We start from the raw sequence: 20683 nt of genomic DNA, 5'->3' as shown, positions 1-20683 counted from the left end.
GCCTTAGGCGGCCATCATCTGGGATGTGTGGACTTTGGTTCCTAACTCAGATAAAGTAGCCATCCAAGGCTTTTTGTCTGTTTTGTTTTGTTTTTTTAAAGATTTATTTATTTATTATTATGTATACAGTGCTCTGCCCTGCATGTACCCCTACAGGCCAGAGGAGGGCATCAGATCCCATTATAGATGGTTGTGAGCCACCATGTGGTTGCTGGGAATTGAACTCAGGACCTCTGGAAGAACAGTGAGTGCTCTTAACCTCTGAGCCACCTCTCCAGCCCCCTTTTTGTCTTTTTAAGCAGTTGGAAGAAGCTGTTATTACTTGATAGTAAAGAGTTAGAGACACGCCTTGACCAGCTCGCTCTGCGCTGGGAATAGTGAGATGAGGATGCGTTGCTCAGCCACCTCCCCCAGGTGTCCATTTTCTTCCGTTGCCCATTCTGGTGGCAGTGCAGCCCAGCACTTGTGGCTGGCTGTTGTGCTCAGATCCACAAGAGAATCGCCATGCACACCACCCGGGGAAAGCTCCAGAGGCAGTAAGCTCCGTTTTTGCTGATGACATGCTGGTACTGCAGACTACTAGTGGGAACTTACCAGTATTGCTGATGTCAGTATCAGCATGTAGGTAAGCCCTGTTGGTTGAAGTGACGGCTTTTGTCTGTCTGTCTTTGAGACAGGCAGTGCTGCAGCCCCAGAACTGTGCTGTGCATACAGCTCACGCTGGCCTCAAGCTTGTGGGCTCCTCACCCCTCAACCTCCCGAGTGCAGGACTGATTGTACAATTGCTGTTTGAGACCATGGTGCCTATTGGGTGCTGCTCAGGGGCTGAGTCCCAAGCTGCCTAGCCTGCTGCAGGGACTCTGCTGAGCTGTCCAGGTGGGAGTCAGGGTCACCAGTGAAGGGTAGGGGTGTTTGTACAGCACATCTGGTGACTTCTTTCCTGTGTTAACATTATGCCAAGGGCTTTGTGTTTCTTTGTTCAGAAGAGTGCTTTTTTAGAACCTGAGACTGAAACACCCTTTCTTTTCCCTCCCTCAGTTCTTGCCTGAATGCGCTCTTGCTCCGTGCCTTAAAAGATGCTTTGGTCCTTGCAGGCAGACATCTGGTCCCTTGGCATCACAGCAATAGAACTCGCCAAAGGAGAGCCACCGCATTCCGAGCTGCACCCCATGAAGGTGCTGTTCCTCATCCCAAAGAACAACCCTCCCACGCTGGACGGAAACTACAGCAAACCCCTCAAGGAGTTTGTGGAGGCCTGCCTGAACAAGGAACCGAGCTTTGTGAGTGCACCCCTGTCTGTGGTCTCAACTCAGTCTGGATTCTGTTCCATTGGGGTGCTCCAGGTGCTGTTACCAGCTAGCTGTCCGCCTGATCTCACATGTCTTTGCAAATGAGTTCCATTTTCTTTTTCCTTTGTTTCTTTGTTTTGCTTTATTTTTTCAGACAGAGCTGTCCTAGAACTCTGTACACCAGGCTGATCTCAAACTCACAGGGATCCGCCTGCCTCTGCCCTCTTGAGTGCTGTGATTACAGGCTTGTGCCACCACTGCCTGGCCCCATTTCTTTAATTATAGGTGCTCCCTCCCACTCCCCCTCCCCTTTTCTTTTTTTCTTTTTTGCTTCTTCTTGTTCTTCTTCTTCTTGTTCTTTTTGTTGTTGTTGTTGTTGTTCTTCTTCTTCTTCTTTCTCTCTCTCTCTCTCTCTCTCTCTCTCTCTGTCTCTGTCTCTCTGTCTCTCTCTCTCTCTGTCTCTCTCTCTCTCTGTCTCTCTCTCTCATTGCCATCTTACCTTTTAGGGATTTAAGCAGGATATAATTATTTTGTGTGAGGTTTTCTAGCATCTCACACACCTCATTGAGCCTGAGTAATGTTGTCCCTAGTATTAGGGGTAGGATCATAAATTTTTAAATACTTATAGAAAAAGATCAGACTGTGAACCTAGGAAGCTGCTTCAGTAATAGCAGAGGCTGGCCAAAAAATAAAGGAAGTAAACAAACATTCATTTCCAGTTGTCATGAGCTGGGAAACAGCAGGGTCCAGGTGGCCACCCACCTCGGCTGCTTCCTTCTCTTGAGTTGACTCAGCTGTGGTCAAGCCCATGGCGAGAGCCGCTATGAGCTTCTCAGTTTTTCCTGAGAACCGGGACCTTTCCTGTACAAGCAGCCTGTGTACTGTGTCACATGTAGAACCCTGTGTCCTTGCTTTGTCTTGGGTTTTCTTTGAGCAGAGTTAGCTATGCTTCGTTTACCTGGAGGATACTTGTGGAGGCCCCATGAACTCTTGTCATAAAAAATGGTGAGAAGAGATGAGTTTTATAAGGGCACCATAGTCCCCCGTAGGGCGCCAGCTCTGGCAAAGGGATTAAAAAGGACAGGCAGCATTTTCTAAGCAGCACCAAGACTGTGCTTGAGGTCAGCAGGTGAGCACGTGGCGCTGGGTCACGTGTCAGATGCTGGTGCTGCCAGCTGTTTGTTACGTCACAGTGCTTGTTCGAGACACAGTGTAGCGCTATGCTAACACTCCAGGAAGAGAGTGTGAGCCCGCCCTTCTCTAACACGTGTCCGGCACTGGCTCGTTTCCAGGATGCAGCCTCTGCCTTGGCTTGCCCTGGACCTTCAGATGTGAAGGCTGCAAAGCTTGGGATACCTGCACTTGGGATGATGGAGCATTAGTCAGTGGATAGGAAGGGGGAGGGGCCGCCTGAGTCCTCAGCGTTCCATCAGAAGGAAAATCTTAATCATCACCTTCTTCATCATCATCTGCTTCTTCTACTCCTATCTACTTCTACTTTTTTTTTTTTTTTGTATGAGACAGGGTTTCCTTGCTTGTCTTGGAGCTCACTCTGTAGACCAGGCTGGCCTCAAACTCACCGAGATCCACCTGCCTCTGTCTCCTGAGTGCTGAGATTAAAGGTGTATGTCTCCACTGCCCAGCAGAAAATGCTGTTCTTGATGAGGGGAAAAACTTGATTTTTTTTGGAGCAGGTGGGACTGTGGTGTGCCAGGCTGGCATCTCTGTCCCTCCCTGCTCGGACCACTGTGTCTTTGGAAGCTTTGCTCTGGTAGATGGGGAAGCCTGGCTTAAACTCTTAGTGTGCCATTTGGTTGAAGCTGTGTCGCGCCCAGGTGGGGATCAAATCTGTTGCCCCAGTCACCAGGGTGGGCATAGGCTCACAGACCTGCTTTCTAAAGTGGGAGTGCTGTTGGCTGTGGAAACCCAGTCAGGTCTCCCCTGCCCCAGCCTCTCCTAGCCGAGTCAAGTCCGTGAGCTCGCTGAATTTAGGGTAGGGAAGTCACAAAGAACGAGAGTTTCCTTAGTCAGCACTTAGCGTGACCAAGGGAACAGCTTTCTGAGACTGCGCTTACGTGGCTCTCTTGCTTTGGTTGAATGGCTCTGGTAAAATGTTCAGTCCTTCCTTGTTGGAACTCCATGCCTGTAGACGTTGGCATAGCTGTGAGGGAGGAGCAGGCTCACCAGCGGGACCCAGTGCTGCTGTGTGGCACGGTGGCCAGCGTTTAACTCAGAAGTCTTGTCTGTTGGGGTCAGATGGAGGAGAGCGGAGCAGAAGTGTCCTCTCATGATTGTTCTGACTTGTGTCTTTTCCAGAGACCCACTGCCAAGGAACTTTTGAAGCACAAATTTATAATCCGCAACGCGAAGAAAACGTCCTACTTGACCGAGCTCATCGACAGGTACAAGAGGTGGAAGGCTGAGCAGAGCCATGAGGACTCCAGCTCAGAGGACTCGGACGTGTGAGTTGCTCTGTCGATCTCCCTGTGCCATGTGGTGGGCTGTTGGGCCTTGTGTCTTTTGGGGGTGGCTTTCGTGTGTGTGTGTGTGTGTGTCTGTGTCTGAGATGGGGTGTGGCCCTGGTGGGGTGGGGTGGGGTTGTCGCCTGGGATGGGGTGGGGCAGGGCGGAGCAAAGAGTGGACACACTTCGAACCATGGGCAGCAGGAAGCACCTGGAAGGGAACTTGGGCTTAGAAAAGACTGGCAGAGACGTGTCAGGTGGGTCCCTAGAAGAGACATGTCCCTTCTCTGTGGAGGAGGAGGAGGCCATGGATGCTGGTAGCGCAAGGACAAGCCCAAGAGGCACACTCCTATTTTCTGTGATGTGTGAGGCTGTGAGACTCAGGGGCCTGGGGCTGGGCTGAGGCTGGGGTCAGTGGCCTGGGCGGTGCAGCCCCTGGCCTGGCCCATGTTGCTGAACTTGGTGGGATTTCTTTGCCAAGGGAGACGGATGGCCAGGCGTCTGGAGGCAGCGACTCTGGGGACTGGATCTTTACAATCCGGGAGAAGGACCCCAAGAATCTGGAGAACGGGAGTCTTCAGCCCTCAGATTTGGAAAGAAATAAGGTACAGTGTTGCATGCTCTGGTGCCCATGCTTGCCAGCCGGTGACACTGGGGTCACATGATGTGCAGGGCAAACCTGCTGTAGGCATGGACAGGCAGCAGCTTGGTGGCATTTGCCCTCGGGAAGTGACAGGTTATAGTGAGTTCTGCTGTGTGAAGACTGAGATGTGGTCCAGCATTGGATGCTGTTCTCCTCACTGCTGAGTGGTGCCCTTCACCTTGTGTGCCACACCGGGCCCTCCTGACCCTCAGCTACATGGGCTGGATGTGGAAGTGAAGCTTTACATGTGGAGTTTTTATTTCAAGCCCTTAAAAACCAATATGTTGCTTTTGGTACTTAATGTAGTCTTAATTTTGATGAGGTAGTTTTATGCCCGCTTAAATTTACAAAAAGCTATGTTTTAAAGATTCTGTGAAGTGCAGTGGTATTTGTCAGGCAGTGTGGACCAGCTCCATAGGCCTCAGGTGGTAAAAGTGGGACTGGGCCTCCTACAGTGGCCCTATGAGTGCCTGGCTGCAGTGCTCTGGGGTTTCCTCACCAAAAAACAGGTATGTCCTACAGACAGAGTTCACTCTGGCATCTTAAAACGATCCCTCGTGGGCGCACAGCTGCTTGGATGGGTGGGCCCTTTGTAGAGAGTCTCGCTCAGGGGCAGTGAACAGAAGTTGTCTTCTCAGGGGAGGCTGGAGAATCGGTCCACTCGTGCCTCGGTAGAATCTTTGCCTACCTCAGTATTGCCTGCTTCTAATGGCTGGCTCCTTTTTCTTTTCTTCCCTAAGATGAAAGACATCCCAAAGAGGCCTTTCTCTCAGTGTTTGCCCACAATTATTTCTCCTCTGTTTGCGGAGGTAAGATCCCTGGCTGCTTTTCTTGGAAGGGAGGATGGGGGGGCCCGGGGGGGCCTGTCCTTCTGTGGGTGTCTGTACACGTTGGGACAGAAAGCCAGCTCGCAGGGGGCGGCAGGCTCAGTGTCTGCATTGAGTCCATCGTGACCACCAGCCCCGGGCGCTGCCTGCCGTGAGCCTGGCAGGTGACTGGGCAAAGCCACGTGGATCTCCTCCTCTGTGGGAGGCTGTGCTGGTTGTTACTGGGCTTAAACTGTTGAAACCATTCCTCAGTGGCAGCCTCAAATCCACCAGAAAGGATGTGACATCCTGCAAGTTCTAGAGAACAAAAAGAAGAAAAGTCTATGATTTTTGTTTTGCTTTGCCCAAGTGTAACTGTCATTAGCGATAATTTAGGTGGTAACTAGAGCTGAGTGGTTCAGTGCTTCACGTGAGGTGGCAGTCAACGGAGCTCAGCAAACAGACCAGGCTGTTGACGCTCCTGTTGCTGTCCTGCCTATGTCGCGGCGATCACTCACGTGAGGGACGTGAGCTCACTGGACTTAGCACAGTCCTGGTACAAGGAGGGCCCCTGGCTCTCCCGCTTCTGCTTCCAGACAGAAGGCGCAGGGCAGCTTGGAGACAGGTGAGTGCCAGATTGCAGGTTAGTCTCTAAGTACGCTTGGAAGAGGCAGGGAGTGCTAGCAGACACTCTAGCCTGACACAATGTGCTCTGCTGCTGTGGGTCACCCTGGCCAGTCTTCCGTGGCCCTTAGAAACAGGAAGAGGAAACTGATGTTTTTAGGGTAACACCCTGTGTAGCCAAAGCTGAGTGTCTTCTAAAACATACGCCAAGAAATGGAGAGGGAGCCGCAAGGATACTCCGCTGTGGCATCTCCAGGAAAATAACTTGAAATTGGTCTTCACACCTAGAAGGTGCCTAAGGTCACAGTGAGGACTCCCATGGGTGTTAAGGAATCCCAGAACTCTGAGTTGCCGCATGTTCACATGAGAACATTTGACCACGCTCTTGACCCCAGAGTATATGTGCCTGAAGTTTCTACCCAACCCATAACCATCAGGGTGAAGCTTTGGTGACAACAGTGTAGCTGCCAGGGTACACCAGAGCTGTTCTTGGCAGGCCCTGAGCACTCGCTGCACAGGACGGGGAAACCGAGTCACTGAGTGTGAAGGCATGCAGAGTTGCTCGCTTGTGTCTTGGTCTCAAGGAGTCACAGGGGACCCTGTCACCCCGTGCACACGCTGTTCACAGAGACCCAAGATGGGGACCCAGAGTAACTCGGCAGCCACAGAGCCGCCAGGCTGCTGTCAGCCTGCCATGGTGGCGGTGGCGTCAGGGCCTCTTTGTCTCTGAGTGGAGTGGTTGCTACCCAGGGTTGTTCGCATGTGTCACTCTGTTCTTGTTTGTGTGCATTCTTAGTTGAAGGAGAAGAGCCAGGCGTGCGGAGGGAACTTGGGGTCAATAGAAGAGCTGCGGGGAGCCATATACTTGGCAGAAGAGGCCTGCCCTGGCATCTCTGACACCATGGTGGCGCAGCTTGTGCAGCGGCTGCAGAGGTAACTGGTTCCGGGCTGAGGCTGGGTTGTGGTGGTGCTGGCACGGCCTCTTGGACTAGGAATCTGCCACAGCTTGGCATATCTCTTAGGAGCTTCATTCCTGTGTGTTCCTGTTGTCCCCCAGAGCATGGGCTTACCATGGAGCTTTGCATTTGTAGCTCCTGCCAGAGAAATGCAAGACACCTTAAAACGCTCCTGCATGCGTTTGTCCAATGAGCGGAGCCCCAGCCACGCTGATGATGGGAGTTGGGTTTGAAGCCATGTTCAGGTGTTGGCTCTGTTTTTTAACAATTAAACTTTATTATACAACCCAACGACTTACACAAAAGGGAAAAAAGGTTAAAGGGAAACAAGAGTGAACCTTCCAGTATCTATTCCACGTTCCACGGGACGGGTCCCTAGGTGTCTCTGGCCTGCGCGCTGATCTTCTTTTCAATCCACATGCTCTCAAGCCTGGTCTCTGAACCTGTTGTCCTCTGTCTTCTCTGCTTGCCTGTCTGTCAAGTGCAAGGGCTGGTCTCCCTCTCCCATTGAGGGTCGATTAGAAACACAATAGTCTAGCTAGAGTCCCCAGGTCCCCTTCCTGAATTCCAGGCCCAGGATGGCTCCACCCAGTCTATCTCAAGGTTAATCTCAGGGAGTATCTGTGGTGTGTCCAAGGGCAAAGCCCCCCAAGACTGCTTTCACCTGTGACAAAGCTTACAAATCCTTCCCACAGAAGATGCCACAGGCTTTGGTGTAGTGGACGCCGAGCCTTGCCGATAGACCTTATGCTCTGGCCTCAGGGAGCTATTTCTTGTCCACATAGCCTACATGTTGAATAGATAATACTAGTTGGGATAAAAAAAAAAAAAAAAAAAAAAAAAGAAAATAGTTTGCTTGTTGGCTGTTGAAGGAGAGTTTTTAAGGGTTTAAAAGATTTTATTATTATTATTATTATTTTTTTTTTTTTTTGGTTTTTCAAGACAGGGTTTCTCTGTGTAGCCTTGGCCATCCTGGACTCACTTTGTAGACCAGGCTGGCCTCGAACTCACAGCGATCCGCCTGCCTCTGCCTCCCGAGTGCTGGCATTAAAGGCATGCGCCACCACGCCCGGCTTTTTAAGCTAGTCCTGATTTGATTCTAAAGGCAACAGCACATCACAGAAATAAAGGAAAATACAGCTTAAAATTCAGTCTGTGTGAGTTCTCAGACTTGGGATCACTTTGCATTTCTTAGTGGCATTTATTCTTCATTTAAAAAGAGCTTTGTTGTAACCCAACAGAACCACACCCAGAGACTGTTCATTTGTTACTAGCCAGTGTTTAGTTTTCTACTTCTGGAGTATAAAGTGTCGCTTTTCTGTGATGTATGTGCATTCATGTGTGTACACTTGTGGCCTAAGGCGCTGGCTCTCTCCTGCTGCCATTTGGATCCAGGCACCTCGCCCAGACCACAGACACGTCTACAGACACCTTTTACCTGCCGACACCACCCACCCCGAGCCTGTCTGTTGTGCTAGCCAGGCCTCAGTCTCTTAAGTAGCTAGCACTGCAGGCACACACTGCTCAGCTTCTGTCACCTTTCGGTTCTGCCTCATGTTGATATGTGTGACTTGATTTCCCCAGTAGCCCAGTCACAGGTGGTATGACGTGTATACACCTAGTTGACCCTTTTCCCATTTATGGGCCTCTTTTTTTTTTTTTATTTTTTATTTTTTTTAAGATTTATTTATTATTATGTATACAGTGTTCTACCAGCATGTACACTTGGAGGCCAGAAGAGGGCACCAGATCTCATTATAGATGGTTGTGAGCCACCATGTGGTTGTCGGGAGTTGAACTCAGGACCTCTGGAAGAGCAGTCAGTGCTCTTAACCTCTGAGCCACCTCTCCAGCACTCGGGACCTCTTTGTCTTCCTGCTGAGGCACCTAATCTGCCAGCTGTAATAGAAGTGTGGTGTGGGAGCTACGTGAAGAATTTCATTTAAGACTGTTTTATTGGTGGACATGGGGGTGAGGATGCCTATATGGAGTCCTCTCTCGCCTTCCGCCTTTCTGTGGGTTCTGGGATCAGGGTTAGGCGCCTGGCTAACCTACACACAGCAAGCACTATCACCTACTGGCCAGAGCTGATCATTATGGGTTATTTGGATTGTGACGTGGAAAGTTCACTTGCTAGGCGAGAATCTTAGCATTGAGCTGTCTCCCCAGCCTTCTCATACAACTGTAATACCAAAAAAGCAAAGAGGAGCAGGCAGAATAAACTGTGGCGTTCTTTGATAATTTCCCGGACCAACTTATAATCATAAGCACAGTTACCCAGTAAGATGTTTTACATGGCTTCCTTCGGTATTAAGCCTTAGAAGTCCGGTATGTATTATGTATAGCCATCCTTCTCAGTTCAAACCTATGGCCTCTTGTCCTGAGTGACTCCTAAGTCATCAGATGACTGGGTGGTGGGGTCCCCACCTCTGCAGCTTCCATTTCCCCCAGGGTTCCCACCAGCTGTAGGATAGTCCCGGACAGTCGCCATCACTGAGGTGTCTTCCTGGTCTGCTCCTGGGCACACTGGATGGTCTCGTAGGAAGTTGCCTGTGTCAGAAGCATTCCCAGGGCTACCCTGTCACTGTCGTCTGTGTGGCTCTGGGGAGTCCTGGATGCTGTGGCTCAGGTGTGCTGCTAAGAGGGTCACAGTGGACCCGTCTGAGCACGTTCAGTGTGTCATAAAGCAGCTCTGGGCAGCTGTTGGAGACGAGTTTCTTTAACTGCGTCCTTGCCATGGTTACCCCATTTAGCGTTGGAAGCAAGATGGTGGAGGCTCTTTTTTTAAAAAAACAAAAAATTACACAGGTCCTATGCTTGTGACCCAGTTACTAACATCTCTTCCGTCTTTTTGTTTTGTTTTTTGAGACATGGTTTCTCCGTGTAGCCTTGGCTCTCCTGTGCTCACTTTGTAGACCAGGCTGGCCTCAAACTCACAGTGATCTGCCTGCCCAAGTTCTGGGATTACAGGCGTGCACAAATGAATCTGGCTCCTCTTCCGTCTTTTAATACACTGCCTTCTGGGGCTATTTTTAAGGTGTTGATACCTATGTGTGGGCCGTCCTTTGTGACATGGTTGAATGCGGCTAGGGAGTGGCTCCTTGGGCTGTGCCAGCATCTTGCTGCCCCAAAGTCTTGCCGAGCTTGCTCAGCTTAGGCATGGTCTGTGTCCCTGAGCTTCCGCTGTGTCCTGGTACCACCTGTTCTCAAAAATAGATCCTGGGCTGGAGAGGGCTCAGTGGACACTTGACTTCTCTTCCAGGGGGGGAAGCTTTTGTGTGGATCTCAGCATGAGGTAGGGCTGGTGGCCACAGAGACGCAGTAGATTCAGGAGGCTTGCCGCCTAGTCAGAACGGTAAGCTCCACCCACTGTGAGACTTTTGTCTGGAACTCAGTGTATACAGCACACATGAGACAGACAGACACACACACACACACACACACACACACACACACACACACACACACACACACACACACACACATATCCTGGGTGTCATTTGCTGTCTCCATGGTACCCGATCCCCAATCCACGGAGGCAGAGAGGCTTACTCGTCATGTGCGACTCTTGTGTGGTAGGTGTGTAGGCCTGCTCGCTCACGTTCTGCTGGTGGTTTTCTAAGACCCTGATGTTTCTGTAGAAACGTAACGCTTTGGCTCTTTGGAAATCTGCGCTGCTCTTGGAAGTGACGTTTACTGGTTTTTGTTTCCCCTAGGTACTCTCTGAGTGGCGGAGGAACTTCGGCTCACTGAAATGCCAAAGGCATTTGGGTTTGGTTTTTCCCCTCCTTTCTCCATCTTCCTTCTCTTTAAAAGTCAAATGAGAGCCTTTGCCGACTCTGCGAAGAGGTGTCCCGAGGGGCCCGCCTTCCCACAGTGCCGCCCACCTGTCCTGTCCAGAGACAGTCCTCACCAGTGCCGCAGCCAGGTGGAGCCTTTCAGATGGGGTGGGGACGGCCTGCTCCTTCAAGCAATTACTTTATTTTTTTATCGTTTTTAATTTTAATCATAGTGCACATATTCAAAGAAAGTATCTTTAAACACAAACAGCCCTGAAGTGTATATTTGGATTGTGATAAGGCAATTGAAGACATGCAACCTCAGGTAACCTGCTTTCTATTGACAGCTCCTCCCCCGGGGGACGGCGAGCCGCTCTGGTGGATCAGTGTACAGACTTGTATATAGCGTCATTTTTACGGAAACCTTTTGGCGTGCATAAGGATTCACTGTGTACACACTGGCCAAGTGCTTCTGTAGATAGTGTCCGTGGAGTAAATATTTGACAGGCCAGAACTTGAGTCTATTGCCTTTATTACATGTAAATTTTGAATCTTGTGACCAGTGATTTGGATTTTATTTTGTATTTACAGGGTCTGTCATTAATAATAATTAACCCATCTCCCCCTCATGGAACACTCCTGTTTGTACCTCAACAGATGCAAAGTTCCCTCTCGTTTCCCCATGCCCCCCTTTTTGGTACACTTAGAAGCTTTCCTTTTTCATAGATGGTACGGTTTCTTAGTGTTTTCAGTTGGAACATACCTTGTCTCGTGGGGCTTTAAATTATTAAGTTTCTCCCGGATGAAGCGCTCTCATGTAACTTGTGTTGAGTTGTGCCATTGCGTCTGCGCCCGATGCAACCGTCCTGTCCGTCACCTCCCGTTCAGCCTTGTCAGAGAACCTGTGTATCCTATCATCTTTCCCACCTGAAAGTGTCTGAATGCTCACACAAATAAATTTTATAACTCACTCATTTGCATACTGTTCTTGAACATGGCTCCTCGGAGCAGGGGGGTGCCTGCCTGCTGTGTGCCTGTGAGTGGATAGGTAAGCGCGTGTCTGCTGAGATGGGAAGACGCCCAGGTGCCAAGAAGCCAAATGTCCGGGTTAGCGCCCTGTGCGGTCTGTGTGATTGAGTGGTCCCTGAGGTTCGGCCGACTGCTGCGGCTCTCGCTAGGGACTTAGGGTGGCTGTGGCTCTTCTCAGGGAGCACTGGGCTCTCCGGTTCTTCACGCCCGCAGAGCATGTTTGTTGAGACTGGTTATCGAGTCTTGTTGCAGGGCTGGGTTCTGAGGAAGACGGGGCTTTTGGAGCGGAACTTTGGGTGAACTTATGTGGTGGCCTCGATGTTACAGGAAGGCCCGACTGAGGCTGGAGGTGTTGGGTGTGAGGCAATTGTTTAGGTGAGTTAAGTGGGGCTATATAGACCATTGTGATGTTTAATTAGAAACGGATTTGGGCTAGAGTAATAGTTTGATCCAAGGATTCATTTTGGCTAGGGGAGGTAGAAACACATTTGGGCTTTGTTTTTTGTTTTTGAGTCTATGGGTGTTTTGCCTACATGTGTATGTCTGTGGAGCACACGTGCATAGTCCTTTTGAGGCCAGAAGAGGGCATCAAATACCTTGGGCCGTGTTCCAGGTGACTTTGGGCTGCCATGTAGGTGCTGGGAACTGAACCCAGGTGTTTCACAAAAGCAGCCTGTGCTCTCCACTGTCATCCTACAGCAAGAACGTTACCTGGACAATAAGGATCAGAGTATTTGTGTTTTCTAGAGTGCAGCGTGTTTCCCCGTGTGAGGCCTGATGTGTGTATGACCCGAAGGTTGTGGCATGAAGTTCCTCAGATGAATGCGTTCTGCGGAGTGCTGCTTGACTTGAGCATCCCTGCGTGAAGCTGGCCTTTGTCCTTGTCAGTGCTGGGCCGTGCTTCAGCTGCAGTCGACTCAGTAAGTGTGTGCTAGATCCTAGCTAAGCGCAGGCTTAGCGACTGTAGGCCGATGCCCTGCAGCCAGGAGACCATAAGGCACAGTTCTCATCTCCTGTGAAAGCAACAGATGATTCTTTGGGAGTTACTGGAAACCTAGCTGGGGACGTGGGGTTGGCAGTTTAAAAGGGGATTGCTTCATCGTGCCGTCTCCGGGTGGCTAGTTTCTGTAGTACAAAATCATGGATGGACTGCCTCGCTCTGCAAGCTGGCACTCACATGTCCACTCCTTTCTCAGAGCAGGGCCAGCCTTAGAACTGCCTCTGGCCCCTGCTCCATGCCAGAGGCTCAGCATCACCTACATGTCCCTCAGCACCAGCCTGGGAAAACAAGTGCTGGCTGTTCAGGCATGGCTTGAGACAGGCTGGCATCTGAGTAGCCCAGGATGGCCCCAGGAACTCTGGTGCCTCCTGCCTTGGCATCCCTGAATGCCGGGGGTGCAGGCGTGCTCTTCCAGGCTGGCTCGTTGACGGCTTTCTCCAGTTACTGCTCTGTCCCAGGGATAACGCCCTACGATTCACCAGCACATTGGGAGGTGGTAGGTTGTTCATGGAAGCAGCCCGGTGTTGTTCCCGGTTGCCCTTTGAGGCTCCTGGTTATTTTTACAGTTTTTTGTATTTTCCTGTAATAATATATACACATTCTATTTCTTTAAAAACCTGGCTTCTGCTACAAAGTGTGGCAGTAAAGGTGGACTGCTAGAGTGAATCCCCACCACCCAAGGTCAATAAAGCTCTCAGAAAGTTGACGCTGTGTCTTCCATGTCGAGGGGCCCTGTGAGATGCTTGTGACAGCCCCAAGTGCACTTGGGTTAAATTTTCTCTGCAGCTATATGGGGGTTAGCAATGCCAGTCACATGGGAGCCTCATGTCCAGCACACCATGTGGAATTACAGCTGGATAAAGAAATCTGGGAATTTGACCTAGACCATGTTCCCAACACTGTCGGGGGTCCCCCGGATGATTCACAGCAGGGCGAGTGTGAAGCCCGCCCGCCCCCTCCCCCCCTCGGGTGTGTTCCCTGACCAAGCTTTACTGCCCATCTGCCCAGTACCCTCCTTCCACCCGCTACACAGACAGAAGACACAAGGTGGTGGTTTTGCCTTCAGATTTCTGTGTGCTGGATTGTGGCGTGAGGTATTTTTATTCCCTTTTGTTAGTACTTAGAACCATCTGGTACATAATAAGGCAAAGGATTAACACATTTCACCCATCTGAGAGTCACGGACACCAGCCACAGCCCCTCAACATTGGTGGGTCTGTTTCTCAGGTAAGACGTCCCTCCCTGGGGGTGTGGGGCAAGTGGGGAGGACTGTGCTGATCAGGCCAGCTTGCACTGCAGAGGGCTCTACGCGTGAAGGGAATGGCAGCCATCCAGTCGCCCTAGAGATAACAGGCGAACATCTTTCACTGGGAGGCTCAGGGCAGCCAGGTCCCCAGCGGAGTTTGTCCAGGATGCGGGCTGTCATCCTGTCTGTACCTCGTGCCCGGGAGGAATGAGTATATAGACAGACAGACTTGGAAGCAGTCACGATACACACTACTAGAGAACGTGCAGGTTGGAACCAACCCACGGCGGCATCCAGCCACCGGGCCTGAGCCCCGAACCGTTACCATACAGAACTTCTCCAAGAAGCTCACCAGCGCCCCGTACTGTAACAGCACACACAGCTTGTCATGCTTGTGAGACAGACAGCGAACCCCACAGCCTAAGAGCCCCCACTGCACACACCACGCACAGGACAGTGACGCCCAGGTATTGCACTGGATATCTGCCTCTCAACAGAAAACCCCACTACAGCTTGTAAATAGGAATCACACACAAATTTGGTCAACTTCCACCAAGAAAATAGGTACGGCAGCTGGGTATCCCTGGAGCCAAACCCTGTCTAGTGGAGCGGAGTGCGCCTCAAATTGCTTACTAACCAAGGAAAGTGAGTTCTATGAATGTCCTAGTAAATATTATAAAAGTAGAAAGATTGGAAATGATCCCATTTGCCTAAGATTGCGCCGTGTGTTGTGAACACTGGAAAAAAATGTGTGGAAAACAGCAGTCTGCAGGCGACGAGGACACAACCCTTCCCCAAGAAGAGAAGCACACTTGCTGTGTCTTCAGGTGAACGGACGTGGGGGCCCTGCACCAGGGTGCGCTTGCACAGCAAAGCTGTCATTTGGCACTCTGGATGACAATGTCTCAATACTGGCACAAGCCAACGCGCCCCGTAAGAACGGCAAGACAAGTCCTCCCCCCTGGAGGGGGAAGGCTGTTCACGAGAGATCAGTACTGGAGAAAGACAAGGTTTGGAGCGTCGCCTGTGGAGGGAGGTGGGCAAGAACCACTGCAGATGGTCAGTGTGTTCAGACAGGTGTGAGATTCACTAGGCTTTGTTATATCCAAGAATGCAGCCGTGGCTGGGCCAACCAATGAGTGTGTCCAGCCGTCAATACAGGTGAGATTCTTTGTGACTCAAAACGTGGGCCCGAGAGGCTGAGGTGGTAGCGCTTCGGATCACTTCCATCCACCTAAAAAGCAAGGGACATAAACAACCTTGGGTGAACACATCTGGTTTGTAACAAACTTAAGGCCATTGGTCATCCAAAGACAGCACAGCAGAAGACCAGAGCTCATCGAAGGATGCCCTATTGCTCAGGCAGAGGACCAATGTGGGAACCGTCAGCTCGCTGCACGTAAGGCGGTCTCAAAGGCTTTGTGTGGGCTGCGCTTCCACCATCACCCTGTCCAGCTTGATCGGGCCATCACTGTCTCTCTGCAAGACACTGGGTCTGCACACTGCACTGCTGAGGGTGTTACTAGCACCAGCTCTTATCTCAGGGTTATGCTCAGAATAACTACCCAAGTTATCTGGTCCAACATGTCTTGAGTACAGGCAAAGAAGACCCCACCTGCTGTTCGGATTCAGTGTAGAGGATTTAGACCAGTAGTTGTTTTCCTAATGATGTGACCCTTTAATACCCCCAACCGTAACATGTTTGTTGCCACTTCATAACCAGTGTGGCCGGTCTTGGGCAACCCCCTGTGGAAAGGTTTCGATTCTACCCTCGGGTAGAATAGCTACCTTCTGGGCTCATGTGCAAGAAGTTTGTTTGACTTAGGGGCTGAGTCTCACGGACATTTACTCACTAGGGATTGCAGTTGTTGTTAGTTGGCCTGTTGCACCAGAAATGCTTTGGGCCTGTGAGGGAACAAGCTATCAATCAATCATCCTGACAAGTGCCAGGGCCAGAAGAGAACTTGATTTGTAGGTGGGGAGCTGGCATATTGGGGCCCCCGATGTAACTAGAATCCAGTGACCGCTGGCATCTTGTGATGCTATGGGATGCACTTCCCCAAAGCCTGGAGTTTCCACTTAGAATGTGAATCTCATGAAGAGCGTTTAAGTCAGTTCATAACCAAATAAATAACTGGCTGCCTCTTTCCCTCCTGACCTCAGGTCTCCCGCCACTCCAGCACTCAGCTGACTTCCATTAGGACCGCCGGTGTGATTTCGTGGCATAATGCGTCCGTGGTAGAGGACGAAGCACAGTGATGGCATGGCCCTTACATGCTTCTGTGATGCCGCACCGTGGGGCCAGGAGTGCGTAGCAGGCCCTCCGACGGCACGTAAAACTACTCACAGAGTCCTGTGTCAGGAAGGGGACCGCTGTCCTGCAGGTGGGCTGTGCAGGCACAGGAGGGCACCTACCTTTCAAATGTGTATTCGCTTTCAGCCCTGAAGTAGTACACGTGGGACTTGAAGTGCAGTTTGAACACGTAGCCCTTGTGAATGTTCTCACACTCCGAGGGGATGGTGAGGGAGTAGCCCAGCAGAGGCAGGCTGGCGAGGGGGTGATTGTCCTGCAACAGGACACGGGTGGCTCTGAGGACGCAGTGGTGTAGGGTAGGCTGCTGTTCTGGTCACAGACTCCAGCTCAGGAGTAAGTTGAACCAGAGGAAGCCAGTCTTGGCCAGCGTGCCATGGTGTCTCTTGGAGGGGACGTGCTCTGGAGGGGACATGCCCTGGTGTCCCCTCCCCTCCCCCCGCTAAGGGTCAGGCTCTGGTTAGGGGACCACCTTAAGACAACACATGTCTCCGCCCCATACCTAGAGCCACCACGAGGCCTGCCATCCTGAAAGCCAAATTACTCTTTAGCGTTCTAGCCAGAGTGTAAGTACAATGCTTTGGGCTTAAATTTATTTATTTACATTTTTCAAAGCTCTTCTCTCTCAATTGTGTGGCTGACTTCCACGCCAGCCTGGCTTTTCAGGAGCTGTGAGGTTGACAGCTTGCCCGCCCTGGTGTTTTCCTTTTAAATGAACTGAGCTCCGGCTTCCATTTGGGTCCATTCTTGGTCCCTGAGCATCTGTCTGTGTCTGCTCTTAACCTCCAGCCAGCAGCTGCACACCCCGAACAGCACCTCGCACAGAAGCTCCATCTTGGAGCAGTTGGGCGCCAGTGTTTAACATGGAGCTGAAGATCTCCAGTGAGCATGGCCGGCCCTGGAACCCGCATTTCCCAGCTCTGTGTCAAAGGGCGCAGCCTCACGGGCAGAGTGACTGGCGGACCTGCACGCGTGTCTCACGGAGGCCTTCCACTGGGAGGGTAGCGGCCCCATGTGGGGCACTCACTCACCTGGTGTGACTTGTAGAAGAACAGGCAGAAGTTGGTGAACACCACCCACAGCTTCTGCCACCCGTTACTGTTCTTGAACTTCCTCAGCAAGTTCCCAGACAGCTGGTTCTGAAAGGCAAGCAGAGGGCGTCAGGGGGCACAGAGCCGTGCCACTCGCTGCATCTCAGGGTGGGTACCGGGGACCCTGGCACAACAGGTAGCTCGTTCCCTGTGCACAGAGAGGTCATCAGGTTGTGTGATGAAGTCCTGTCACCTCTCACGGGCATTGAGTCCTCAGTGGAGTCGCCCTTGAATGTGACTACACTAGGGAGTAAGGTGGTTAGTCACAGTGAGGCGACAAAGGGCCCTCAGGGTTTGTGAGGGGGGTCCTGAGGGACACCATGCAACAGAAGGGAGGTTAAGTTGTGACATCCAGTCAAGGACCACCTGCCAGTGAGCTGGAAAGGGCACAAGAGGGCTCCTAAGAGGGCCAGGGTTACCCACTGCAGCCTGGGATTCTGCCTCTGACTACTTCACTGTGAGAAGTATTTTTTGTGGTTTCTTTCCCTGGGAGATCCAGGATTGATTGAAGAGGGCCTCCCAAGCAGCCCTATGCTGCCACCTAGTGGCAAAGTCCAGAAGCCACATGCCCAGGCCCCGCTTTATGCTGTCCTTGAGTCCTGCAGTTCCTGTAAGCATTCACTCCTTGTCCTGAGGGCAGGGACACAGTGCAGACCCAGTGCAGAGGCCCATCCGCCCTCCCGACAAGCTGACTCTTTGATCCAGCTGTCAGACCAACGAAAGCAGCAGAGGGCACTGAATTGTGTACCTCACATTCCACAGGTGGCACGCACGCACGCACAAGCATATAACCTCACACCCTGCCAGAAGAAAATCTGTAAGATAGCTTTAGCTCTCTCTGTTTTACTCTATTTTTGTAAGTGCTGGTGTTAGGAAGGCCCTAGAGGCTAAAAATTGGCATTGGAAAAGTTTACAAGTGTATCCCTTCAGTTGCTCAACACTGGTGGAAGCAGGTGTGAGCTGAGCGCAGTCCTGCGGTGAGGAGGATTCTGCCTGAAGACATCCATCCATCCATCCATCACTTCCCTGCCCGCAGGAGGGCAGTGGCCAGCCTCGCCCATGGGACAGGCCCCTCTAGCATTCCATTCTCCCTAGAACAGGCCTTCCTTCAGAACTCTTAAAACAATGTGACTGCTGTGTCACTGGGGTGCACCAGTCCCTACGAAGCTCTGCCCTTCTGATCAGCCTGTTCGCGGGGTGGCTCAGCTCCAACAGCTGCCTTGCTTTGACTCTGAAATACTTGGCACCCTACCATTGCCACCCATAGGGGCTGACCCACATCACTGTCTTACAACCTCAGCCTCTGCTGCAGGTTTGACACGTCCTGGTCTGACACCCCTCAGCTCCAGGACCTTCTTCGAAGCAGATCCCTGAATACAGACCTAGGAGGGTTGTGTGCCCACAGAGGCAGAGCCTGGGTCATATGGTGCACATACAATCTGGGTACAATCTCTGAGAAAGAGGAGATTCCCCCCTAAAGCCCACTTTATGGGAGGACAGAGCCCCCATGCTGCTTTCATGGCAACCAGCTCCCCAGAGGCCCACCGAAAAGACAAGATGTCTCAAAGCCCCAACCGGCTCTCCTAGCTGCAAGCAACTGCTTGCCCCCTGTCGCTTGTTCCCCAAGCCTTGGTGCTTTGGTCATTACCATACCATCTACAGACATTTCCACCAGAGCTGACTGGTAGGAGGGAGACCTGGAGGAAGCGAGGCACAGCTGTGTGTGGCCACTGAGTCTAGAAGGGAAGCTGTCCAGCTGCCCGTGGAGGATGCACCTCAGGGGAGGGCGTCCTGGCAAGGACGGGTGCTGCAGAGTGACACAGCAGCCAGAGTTCTGGGAGCTTTTCAAAGCTCCTGCATCTTCAGTGCCTCCGAGTGTGATACCTGTCAACAGACTCGTCAAGGGGTTGGATGCAGGTGTGATACCTCCCTCCACAGACGGGATCTAACATTCAGAAATGTTAAAAACTGGGCTAGAGCTAGGGGCCCGGCTGGACTGGCCCATGGGCCATGGTTGACGGTGGACCACATGTCGCTCGGCACATAAGATAAGGATGGTAACACCTGCTGAGCCGTTCCTGGGGTGTGTCCTGGTGTGCCCGACTTCCACAAGCCCTGTGGTGTCTGGAGCTGTACATGACTATACACTACCTCTTGACTAAAAGGAAACCAAATGGCGGGAGAGCCACACCTGCGCTGAGGAGCGTCGCTACTCCACTCCAGGTGTGCACATGCACAGACACCACAGCAGGCTTGTTTCCTCAGGCTTACCCTTCTGCCCTGGCTGACTGCAGAGGGCGGGGCTCTCAGTGGCCAGGCACAGAGAATCGATCCTCAGTCGCTCAAGGTTGGAGGAGAAAGCCAGTTACAGCCACCCCCGTCCTGCTCCCACCGTACCTCCACAGCGATGCTGAAGTCTACCATGGAGACACTGGTGTTGCGGTGCCAGCACACGTGCACCATTGTGTTGCCACGGTGAGGAGCCTGGCGCTCCAGTGAGGTCCGAGAGGCGCTCAGGTCATCCTCTGACTCCTGGTCAGCGGCTGTGGCTTCATCTGGGGACTCTGCCGGAAGTCACGAGAGGTAGCTATGACACTCTCTCCCTCCTTAATACAAGCCTTCCTGCCACTCTCCGGAATGCTGGGAAGGCTGTAGATGGGGACTCCTAGTGTGAACCCCCAAGGCTGCCTAATGAGTAGGACTCTAATGAGGGCCCCATGGTGGGGAGCATCCTCCCAGGGTCCCCTGCCCAGGCTGGGAGTCCTTCCTGCAAGTAGACACTGGTCCTGCAGACTGCTTCTCCCTCCACAAACACTGGCTAACATGGGGCTGTGCCAGCATGGAAGAGATGACGTCCTTGCTCCTCAGGAGTGATCTGCTCTTGGGTAGCGGAAGTGTCTTCCGCTTTAACACAGATCCCTAAAGCACGGACTGGAGGCTCGCTGCCAGGGTCTGACTGCAGTACGGGGCTCTCCCGCTCCCTCAGTGGACAGTCCTCGTGGCCGTGGGCACTGCACCAGGGACACGTCCACACCACTTACTGTTGTCAGGAGGGCTGCTGGCAAGGAGCTCAGGGGTGGGTCCGTTGCTTTTCTCTGCTAGGGCAATGGCCATCTTAATATCCTCCATCCATTTCTCCATCTCTGACCGGGAACTGAAGACAGAAATGACATCAACTTTCCTTTCGTTTCCTTTTTTTTTTTTTTTTTTTTTTTTTAAGACGGGGTTTTTCTGTGTAGCCCTGGCTGGCCTCGAACTCACAATGATCCACTTGCCTCTGCCTCCCGAGTGCTGGGATTAAAGGCCTATGCCACCACACCCGACCAGAAGTCATGAGGTGACAATGATACGCTCTCCCTCCTTAATACAAGCCTCCCTGCCACTCTCTGGAATGCTGGGATGGGGTTTTCAGAGCAGGCCAGTCAGGGGGAGGGAGAGAGGGAGACA

At 51.9% G+C, this 20683-nt stretch overlaps 2 protein-coding genes across 2 annotated transcripts in view; one reads left to right on the top strand and one right to left on the bottom strand.

Annotated features, from left to right (window-relative positions):
- Nucleotides 1–11552, top strand: part of Stk24 (serine/threonine kinase 24) — a 101619-nt gene extending 90067 nt beyond the window's left edge. Inside the window, exons 6-11 of the mRNA XM_051160984.1 lie at nt 1095–1280; nt 3606–3751; nt 4233–4356; nt 5135–5203; nt 6621–6757; nt 10497–11552. Of these exons, the coding sequence (XP_051016941.1) occupies nt 1095–1280; nt 3606–3751; nt 4233–4356; nt 5135–5203; nt 6621–6757; nt 10497–10533 (699 nt within the window). The 3' untranslated portion in view covers nt 10534–11552. The remainder of the gene's footprint in view (nt 1–1094; nt 1281–3605; nt 3752–4232; nt 4357–5134; nt 5204–6620; nt 6758–10496) is intronic.
- Nucleotides 11553–14642: 3090 nt separating this feature from the next.
- Nucleotides 14643–20683, bottom strand: part of Farp1 (FERM, ARH/RhoGEF and pleckstrin domain protein 1) — a 184832-nt gene continuing 178791 nt past the window's right edge. The window contains exons 22-26 of the mRNA XM_051160985.1: nt 20278–20390; nt 19634–19800; nt 17177–17284; nt 16250–16401; nt 14643–15068 (exon numbers count right to left, since the gene is read on the bottom strand). Of these exons, the coding sequence (XP_051016942.1) occupies nt 14987–15068; nt 16250–16401; nt 17177–17284; nt 19634–19800; nt 20278–20390 (622 nt within the window). The 3' untranslated portion in view covers nt 14643–14986. The remainder of the gene's footprint in view (nt 15069–16249; nt 16402–17176; nt 17285–19633; nt 19801–20277; nt 20391–20683) is intronic.

The sequence above is a fragment of the Acomys russatus genome, chromosome 18, assembly GCF_903995435.1.
Source record: "Acomys russatus chromosome 18, mAcoRus1.1, whole genome shotgun sequence".
NCBI classification, from domain to species: Eukaryota; Metazoa; Chordata; class Mammalia; order Rodentia; family Muridae; genus Acomys; species Acomys russatus.
The sequence above is the reverse complement of the archived record's forward strand: the minus strand, read 5'-3'. Positions and strand labels throughout refer to the sequence as shown.